The following is a 9,670-nucleotide window of genomic DNA, read 5'->3' as shown; positions in this document are numbered from 1 at the left end:
CTCTTCCCCCATATCCCAGGTGTGCTCTGCTTCCACATTTTCATAAATTCAACCTTCTCAGGAAGGCTGGGATCCAGCACTGAGTGCAGAGGGTGGTGCTGGCCAGGACTGGGGAGCTGAGAGAGCATCATGGAATGGTTTCGGTTGGAAGGGACATTAAATCACACCCAGTGCCACCCCTGGCATGGCAGGGACACCTTCCATGCTCCAGCCTGGCCTTGGGCACTGCCAGGGATTCAGGGGCAGCCACAGCTGATCCAGGAATTCCATCCCAGCCTCTCCCCACCCTCCCAGGGAACAATTCCTGCCCAAAATCCCATCCCTCTGACAGTGGGAGCCATCCCCTGTGTCCTGTCCCTCCATGGCACAGAGCTGGGGGAGAGGAGGCTTTGCCAAGCAGCGACTCAGCAGATCATGACAAAGGGCACGAGTCAAATCCTTACAGAGAAGTGACTCATATTTGTCTGCTACTCCACTTTTGCAGTGCCCAAACCTCAAGAAAGACTGTGGAAATAGCTCAGAGGAGAATCACTAAGAAAAAAAAAAGTATTAAAGGAAAATACTTTTTCCTAAAATACTTAATGAGCCACTTCAGCTCATCAAAGAGATGGCTCACCTTCATCTGTCAGTCCCTGCATGGAAATCAGCTCCAGTCATGAAAGGTCTGGTCTAAAAGGCTCCTTTCTCCAATTAATTCATGATGTTACTTTATTCAGACAAAAGACGTACAGGATTAAATCACTCTCGCCAAATTAAGATGTGTGTCTCTGACAGATACCTGTATATTTCATTTTATGTGGTTGTTTACATCATTTTATCAACTTCCTTGACAGCAGATTCTAAAATGTGCCTACTCAGAAACTGCAGTTTAAAATAGAAAAAAAAAAAAGTATAATCAACAGAACTGTGACAATTTGAGAGGCAGGCAAGGAAATCCTCTGCCTTATTTCAACATGAAGGGGTTGGTCACGGTGTTACCTGCGCTGTGTACTCTAGGTGCTAAGAGGTGTCATTTTCAGGTTCGTTTACCCTGGTATTACTATTTTTGCTAGTTTGCTCTGGGTGCAACCAGGACTTTCTGAGAACAATCCCTGAGGAAGGAGCTTTGTGTTTGCTTGAGTTCTGTAATGACTCAGAGCTGGGGCTGCCAGGTGAGTGGGTATTGCACCAACCCACCCAGCCCTCGCTTGGGTTCTTCTGTTAACATACAAAATCTCGATTGCAACTCCTCAAAAAGTTTCTCCTTGATCTAAAAGCAACAGCAGCAGCAACACCTAGGAAAATGAACTTTGCCATATAAAAAATGGCTGAGTCCGTGTTTACTTTGGCTGGAAGACAAATCACACATCATTTAGCTCTCCTCTACCCACAGAAGATTAACAAATACTTTCTAATCTCACATTCTTCACATTTATACACCAGTGGCATCACTCCTGATCTATGCTAAGTGAGATCACTGCCAGGATCTTTGCGTTTAGGTATTTAAAATAAGAGTTGTGAGCAGCAAAAAGCCAGAAAATGTCAGCACAACTGTCACAGAGCGAGTGGAAGGTCATGGCAAAGTTGTTCTCAATTTGCGCAGAACCGGTGACTCACAAGGTAAATAAATTCTCACATTTGTCTCCCCAGGTTTAGTGCAGCTCTCAATTTTTAGCCCAACTGCTTTTCTTGAAAACAAAAAAGAAACTGAAGGCGGCGAATTTATTATTTTGTGTGCTTGGCTTTCATCCTCTCTGCCCACGAAACTTTTCCTTTGCACAAAGAAAATGCAGAGTTTGGTGATGGAGCCATAAACAAAAGTCCTTGCAGTGTCTCCTGCAATCCAATTGGAGCTTCTCAGTGAAACCTACACGTCCAGTTGTATATCCTAGAAACAAAATATTTTGTTATAGCTGTTGCTGAAATCACAAGCACATGAACTGACACAGACATTCAGGGTGTGTTATCAGGGGAGTATTCACATTCATTCTGAATTCATCAGAGTATATTTTCTTGGCTGACTCACAGCCCCATATATACGTATCATTCACTTACGGACGTTTTATTAGAGGAAAAGAGTTTACATTGAAAGATTACACAAGTGTGACATTACAGAGCCATGAGTCACACATCTTTGTGTACAGCGTTACCATGCATTCAGTGTATTGATTCTGCTCCAGTCACAGAAGTTTGGCTGCTCCTTCTGGCCAACCTGTGAACTTTTGAGAATGAAAGCTATAGAAAGTTAAACAAGAGATATTCCTGGTTTTAAAACATGTGTGGCTATTGAAACGATCATTTACTCACCCTAGCAACTGAGTTTTCCCGAGGTGGTTTAAACACAGCCACAAGCCTGGGACGGGCTCTGGTGAACAGGCTCAAAGTGCTTGGGAGAACCAGAGCCCATTAAGGGCATTGATCCTTCCCCTAAACCTGAGAGCTGCTCTCCTGCACCCTCCTGGTTTCCAGCTCACTTAGAAACCCCTCTAAAAGTGATTGCAAAGGAAATATGGAGGGGCAAAGGAGAAAGCACAGCTTTCTTTGAACAGGCTCACAAAGAATCAGTCTATCCCTTGACAGATCATAGATTCCCCCCCTTCAGATCTGTCGCTTTTGCTCCTGGATGGTGGCCAAGCAGCCACGATCCTCAGAAACAGGAGTCTAGAGCACGTTATCAGAAGTTATAGGAGAATTGCTCCTTCAGAGTCAGCATCTGAGCTAGAGGCCAAGGTAAGGGAGAAGAACAATGTTCCCTTCTGAAAAATCAACCCCAAGACCATAAATTGCTTACAACCAGCGGAGATCACAGAAGCTGCGTGCATTCTTTCTCTCATAATGTCACATTGCAACACTGATTTTGGCAATATTCGTGCAGCAAATGGAAATCCTGCTACAGATCTGGACTTCCATTAAATGTAAAACTCCAGCAAAGACCGTACAAGAGTGGCATCAAACACCTTTCTGTCAGCACCAAGGTGCATCAGGGACCTTTTAGGGTGACCAGTGTCAAGAGACCCCATCACCAGCTCAGTTTACCCATGGGAGCAGGGCATGTCTCTCTCCCCCAGTGTTCTCCTGACACCTTCCACTCTTCCCCCACCTTCTTTTTCTCATTCTGGCTGCACCACATGCCCCAGGGATGAGGCTGGGTTGTGGGGCAGCTGCTCTGAGGTGCGGGGGGATCAAACCGCTAATTCTTGGTGTCATTCTCAGTGTCCCCAGGGCAAGGACCCCTCAGCGCTCCCCTTCCCACAGCAGAGCCTTGTTGCAGCTCGTAGCTGTCAGTGTCCTCCCATGTCACAGATGCTCCCTCGCTGTTTCCAGTGCAGGGTCCCCTTATCCCACCAAGACTCTCACGGCGTCTCTTAGCACAGCACAGGGTCCCTGCAGCAGGGATCCCTTGGCGTTCCCTAAGCTCACTTGTGACAGAGACCCCTCAGTGTCCCCCTGCCCCAACCGGGGGTCGCCGCTCTCTGGCCCTGCCTGAACTGGGGGTCGCGGCTCTCCAGCCTTGCCCTGCCCGGGGGTCGCGGCTCTCCAGCCCTGTCCCACCCGGGGGTCGCGGTTCTCCAGCCCTGTCCCACCCGGGGGTCGCGGCTCTCTGGTCCCTGTCCCACCCGGGGGTCGCGGTTCTCCAGCCCTGTCCCACCCGGGGGTCGCGGCTCTCTGGTCCCTGTCCCACCCGGGGGTCGCGGCTCTCCAGCCCTGTCCCACCCGGGGGTCGCGGCTGTCCAGTCCCTGTCCCACCCGGGGGTCGCGGCTCTCTGGTCCCTGTCCCACCCGGGGGTCGCGGCTCCCGGGCCGCCCCTGCCCCGCAGCGAGGGGAGGGCTGCGGAGGGGGCCCGTCCCCGCTCCGCTCCGCCCCGCTCGGGCTGGGACCGCCGCCGCCGCCGCGTCCTTTTATACCGGGGCTAAATTTAGGCTGCGCCCGAGCCGCTGCCTCCCGCCCGCCCCGTCCGGGACGCGTTTCCTCCGCTCCTCGCAATTGGCCTGAGGCCGCCCGCGCCCGCGTTATAAGGTGCGGAGGGCGGCCGGCCGCGCTCGTCCCGCACCATGGCGCTGAGCGACACCGCCCTGCCCTCCTTCGCCACCTTCGCCAGCCCGTGCCGCGAGAAAGCCCTGCACGAAGTGAGTGTCCCCGGCGGCACCGACGGCCCCGCGCCCCGAGCCCGTCCCCGCCGCGTCCCCCCGGCCGAGCGGCGCCTCTAACCCTGTCCCTTTTCTCTCTCTCTCCAGAGGTGGAAGTGTGAGCAGGAGGCCAAGACCCCCGGCGGCACCTGGGGCGGCCTCTCGCCGCGCAAAGAGGATGAGGATCTCAACAACGTGCTGGATTTTATCCTTTCCATGGGCAGCGATGGCTACGGCCAGGGCGCTGCCGGCGGGGATTTTCCCCCTGCCCAAGGCGACAGCGGTGGCTTTTACCAGACAAACCCGTCCCCGGGATGCTACGACGCCCTGGAGCAGGGCAGCCCCCCGCCCTACAACGCCGGCATCGTGCCGGAGATGATGCGCTCCGAGATGGACTCCAACTATTGCCCCCCTGGCAGCGTCCACGGCCGCTTCTTCGTGACACCCACCTTCGGGGGCCCGCAGTTCGTTGAGAACATTAAGCCCGAGCCCGACATGGACAATTATGGGCCGGTGCTGGGTCTGGTGCCCCAGGCTTGCCCAAAGATCAAGCAGGAGGGCAACGCGACGTGCATGATGGCCTACGAGCAGCCCCGCGTGGCCAGCTCCCCGCAGATCCCCGGGGCAGAGACGCCCCCGCTGAGCCCCGACGATCTCATGGTGAGCGAGTGCCACACGCAGATGATGTGCCCCTCGTCCGTGTCCTACCAGCAGAGCTACCACCCGGCCTCCGGCTTCCACCACCCGCAGACCCACCTGCAGTACCAGAACACCTCCCAGTTTGGCCTTTTCGAGGACAGCCTGCCCTTACAGCCCTCAGCTCCCCGGGGCATGCTCACCCCTCCTTCCTCCCCTCTGGAGCTGCTGGACTCCAAACCCAAGCGGGGACGGCGGTCGTGGCCGAGGAAGAGGACGGCCACCCACACGTGCAGCTATGCCGGCTGTGGGAAGACCTACACCAAGAGCTCACACCTGAAGGCTCACCTCAGGACGCACACAGGTAATTATTGCTGATGGCCTTGGTGTGGAGATGTGCTGTGTGCCGGTTGGGATAACCCCGTGTAAAAAAAAAAAAAAAAAAAAAAAACAGTTTCCAGCCCAGGCTTTTACTCTGTAGTCTGTTAAATTCACAGCTCTGTAACATCCAGGTGTTTACCTATGTAGTCAAAGCTTTTCTAAGGGCTTCTAAAAAGCCTTTTCTCCTAAGATTTTCACTGCAGCTATAGGTGAAAATCTCTGGAGAAAGAGCTTTAGAAAGGGCTTTATGGTAAAGGAATTTCTAGTAACTGAGCTTACAAGCAGTTGGATCTTGGTAGAGAATACAGGGATACAGAAAGGGCTTTGGAGAAAGGGCTTTATGGTAAAGGAATTTCTATTAATTGAGCTTACAAGCAGTTGGATCTTGGTAGAGAATACAGGGATACAGAAAGGGCTTTGGAGAAAGGGCTTTATGGTAAAGGAATTTCTATTAATTGAGCTTACAAGCAGTTGGATCTTGGTAGCGAGTACAGGTATACAGAAAGGGCTTTGGAGGAAGGGCTTTATGGTAAAGGAATTTGTAGTAATTGAGCTTACAAGCAGTTGGATCTTGGTAGCGAGTACAGGGATACAGAAAGGGCTTTATAGTAAAGGTATTTCTATTAATTGAGCTTACAAGCGGTTGGATCTTGGTAGCGAGTACAGGGATACGCCACAACAAACCCCGGCAGGTTGCCCGGTGTGTGATGCCACGCTGAGTCACGCTGTCCCGTCTCCCCAAACAGGTGAGAAGCCCTACCACTGCAACTGGGAAGGCTGCGGCTGGAAATTCGCGCGCTCGGACGAGCTCACCCGGCACTACCGCAAGCACACGGGCCACCGGCCCTTCCAGTGCCACCTGTGCGACAGGGCCTTCTCCCGCTCGGACCACCTGGCCCTGCACATGAAGCGGCACATGTAGCCCACCCTGCCGCCGGCGGGACCGTGTTTCACTGCTCAGGTGCACAGGGGTGAGGAATCTGTAGCTGGTACTACACAGGGAAGGCACCGCCCGACGCGCCAGGACGGACGCGGAGGATCCCACGCGAGGATGCTCGGCCGTGCCCCAGGCAGGGACCTGCCCGTCCCGGTCAGCAAGGAGGACAGGGGTTAATTTATGCAGCTTCTGTGAAGGGTAAACTCCCTAAGACTCCATACAGATTGTATAGAAGAAGCTGTAAATATGTTTTTTTATTTCCCCCCCCCATTCTAACTGCCCGTTCCTAAGCTTTACAAGACAATGTTTGTATGGAAACTGCCTGAAGTTGACCCTAGAAGAGATAAAATGAATGTTTCTGTAGCTAACGATGTTAGTTTAGATCTCAGTTGAAGGCATGGCTAAGAGAACACTCCTCTTGTTAGACTGTTTGGTTCACAGGTGCAATAGTATTCTTGTTTGCCATGATCTACACTAGAAGTACAGGGCTTGATGTCTTGTAAGAAAATAACCTATTTACTGTAATTTTTTTATATATTGTAAATAATTTTATACAATGAGAAATATTGTATATGTAAATAGAAGACAAATGGGTATTTTGCCTATTTTCTGTTTTTATAAAAACGTAATTTTTCAATGGTTGAAAACATTTCATCTTTTTAATAAAATAAGTTTTTAATTGCTGTGATTTTTATTCTCCTTTGAGATATCCCTGTTACCTTTTTTCCTGATAGCTGGACCAGCAACCACCTGATTGTGTTTCAAATTATCAACAACTGTAACAAGACACTTTAAAAAATCTGAGCCATGGATTTGTCTGAAATAGACAACAGAGTAAGTAAGGTATTCTCACTGGTAAATAAGACATAGTACAGTGCTTTATCAAAAAATCAAATAGGAAAGTAGATCATATTCAAAATACACTTCCTAAAAATGGTTAAGTAAGCAACACTGTAATTTCAGTCTCATTTCTAGTTTATGCTAGACTATTTTAATAGCATTCTTAATGTTTTCCAGATGCAGTTCTAGTTTTGCCAGCAGTGTGTGGGTTTTTACTATAAATTTAAACACTGCATTTTTGTAATTATGGGGGCTTATTTTAAGGCATTCTTGTACATAAATTATCCTTGTTCTCAAGAACTCAGTGCAGAATTCCAATGGAACAGTAGTGGAATTCAAGCATGAATTCGCAACACAGGTTAAAATACCTTCATAACTCATTCCCCAAAACTTAAATTCACTTAATAATTTGTAGTGCCACCTAGATTTCAGGAGTTAAGACGGTTATTAACTATTTGGGGGGGAAATCAACCAGGAATTGAGATTCTGAAAACTAATTGCAAGTAAACTGGATTCTGCAGCAGCTATGGCAGTAAAAACTGCTAAAAAAGTCAAATTGGGCCCCTAAAAGTTCTTCACAGCTGTAAAGGAGCTCAGAAGGCCAGGCAGTAAATGCAAGCAGTTGTTCTGACGCTCTGATGGGCAGCCTCTGTCTTTACAGCTCCTGTGTTGTGGTGAGTTCTGATGCTTGTGCATCACTGCTAATCAAATATGCAGATTCAGCTTAATATTGCTGCATTTTCCCCTTAAAATATGGACACTTGCAGCTTGGTTTTAATCCAGATAGTGACCTTTTTTCTGACTTTACGTGCTAGAATACACAAGAATGAAATCAACAGGAATGCATTTAGAGTAAGTACAAATATAGCTGTTCTTCTGTGAAAGCAGAGGCTGAAGCTGCTCATGTGGAACAGATGTATTTTGGGCTTCTAATCATTGGCATGGAAGAACGAGTTCCACATTTCACTTTTGTAGTTCTTTCAGAGTGTAATAGAAGGGAGCTCTAGTGTTTCTTCATCAAAAACAAAAACTCATTTATTTGCTAGGAAAAAAAAAAAAATTGCACAATCTAATTCCAGAAAGTGAGGATGACTTAAAGATGTTCTAAACTTGGCACATTCATTGTTGCAACAGTTCTAGGTATTTCCTTCTCTTTCCCCATAGCTGAATATTTTCATATTTCATATTTCAGCATGTCCTTCGGTGTTTATAACTTTAGGAAGACAATTTTAAAAATTCTTACCCTCATCTCTTCACGCTCACCTGGCTTTCCCTTGCTCTTTCTGAAGGAGTGGAAATGGTCGTAGTCATTCCCAGTTTTCAGCATTCCCAGTTTTTGTTATAACAGTGCAAGCTTAAACAATTCCCCCTTTTTTCTGATGCAATTTAAAAGACAAAGAGCCCCATATCTGCCTTGGGAAGGGCCCAGCCAGAGCTTTCCAGTGATGGAGGGGAGCTTGGAAGCATCACAACATCACAGCACATTTATCTGCCTCTGCTTGTCCCCCTTTCCTGACCTCTAACTGGTCTGATCAGTTTTCCTCCCTTCCAAATCCTCAGCCTGGAGAAGGGAAGGCTCCAAGGAGAGCTCAAAGCCCCTTCCAGTGCCCAGAGGGGCTCCAAAAGAGCTGGAGAGGGACTTTAGACAAGGATTTAAGTGACAGGACACAGGGAATGTCTTCACATGGCCGGAGAGCAGGGTTAGATGGGACATGGGGAAAAAATTCTTCTCTGTGAGGGTGGTGAGGGACTGGAATAGAGTTCCCAGAGAAATTGTCACTGCTCCATCCCTGGAAATGTTCAAAGCCAGCTTGGACGGGGTTTGGAGCATCCTGATCCAGTGAGGGGTGTCCCTGCCCCTGGTAGGGGTGGAACAGGAGGGACTTGGAGCTCCCTTCCAACCCAAACCACTCTGGGGCTCTGTGATTCCAGAGCAGCTGCAGCCTGTGAGGGGCACGAAGGCATCGTGTGCTGCTTTGTGCAGAAATAAAATCACCAACCCTTAACAAACCCTCATGTGGCACCCTGCAGCACCCTGCACGTTGTGTGCTTCTCCTCCTCCAGTGCCTCAGCATGGCAGCACCCAAATCTGCCTTTGCTGCAGGTGAGAGTCTGGCTGGGAGGGTTTCCACCTCTGCTGCCTCTGCCCCTGCTCACTAAAACCTCTTCAGATAAGACAGTTGATATCTGCTATCAGGCAGATATTTGTGTTAGTGCTCAGACCCTGATGAGAAGTGATGCTCTCTGAGTGTTCAGATTAGTGACTCAACTGAAAATAGAGCACAGGAATCCTCATACATAAATATAAAAGATCTCATATAAAAAGATATAAAGTCAGTCCTCTGAATGTTGGAAGGGATGTGGGGACAGAGCACTAATAAAAGTTCACAAGAAACTTTCTTGTCATTGTTGAAGGGAGGGAGGGCATTTGTGATAATAGCTGTGTGGTCTTTACAGGAAACTGCCTGTTCTTGAATCTTGAGATCATCTTGTAGTGGAGAAAAAAGAGATGCTGATCTCATTCTTCTCACATTCTATTATGAGTAATTTGCAACTCTTTTTTTTTTTTTTCCTTTCTTTAATTGTTTTAAATGAGTACATCCGAAGATATGCTGTAATTCCAGTGATCTAGCCAGCCTCCCCTAGTCAGCAGGAAACCACTAATGCTCCACATCTTCTAATAATTGACCATCAGGTTGTCATCTCTTAAGTAATTTTGTTCTAATTAACCATCTGCCTCCCAGGGAGCACCCAGTGACCACAACCTGC

General features: G+C 48.8%; 1 protein-coding gene across 1 annotated transcript; it reads left to right on the top strand.

Moving 5' to 3' along the window:
* The first annotated feature begins 3,962 nt into the window (after window positions 1–3,962).
* On the top strand, window positions 3,963–6,324 carry KLF2 (KLF transcription factor 2). Its single transcript, XM_054291062.1, has 3 exons — window positions 3,963–4,107; window positions 4,216–5,107; window positions 5,871–6,324. The coding sequence occupies exons 1-3, from the start codon at window positions 4,033–4,035 to the stop codon at window positions 6,044–6,046; spliced, it is 1,143 nt and encodes a 380-aa protein (XP_054147037.1). The 5' UTR covers window positions 3,963–4,032; the 3' UTR covers window positions 6,047–6,324.
* The last annotated feature ends 3,346 nt before the right edge of the window (window positions 6,325–9,670 follow it).

The sequence above is a fragment of the Melozone crissalis genome, unplaced genomic scaffold, assembly GCF_028551555.1.
Source record: "Melozone crissalis strain CALT ecotype California unplaced genomic scaffold, PUWL_Pcris_2 ptg000088l_1, whole genome shotgun sequence".
NCBI lineage: Eukaryota > Metazoa > Chordata > Aves > Passeriformes > Passerellidae > Melozone > Melozone crissalis.
Note: the sequence above shows the minus strand (reverse complement) of the source record. Positions and strands in the feature narration are given on the sequence as shown.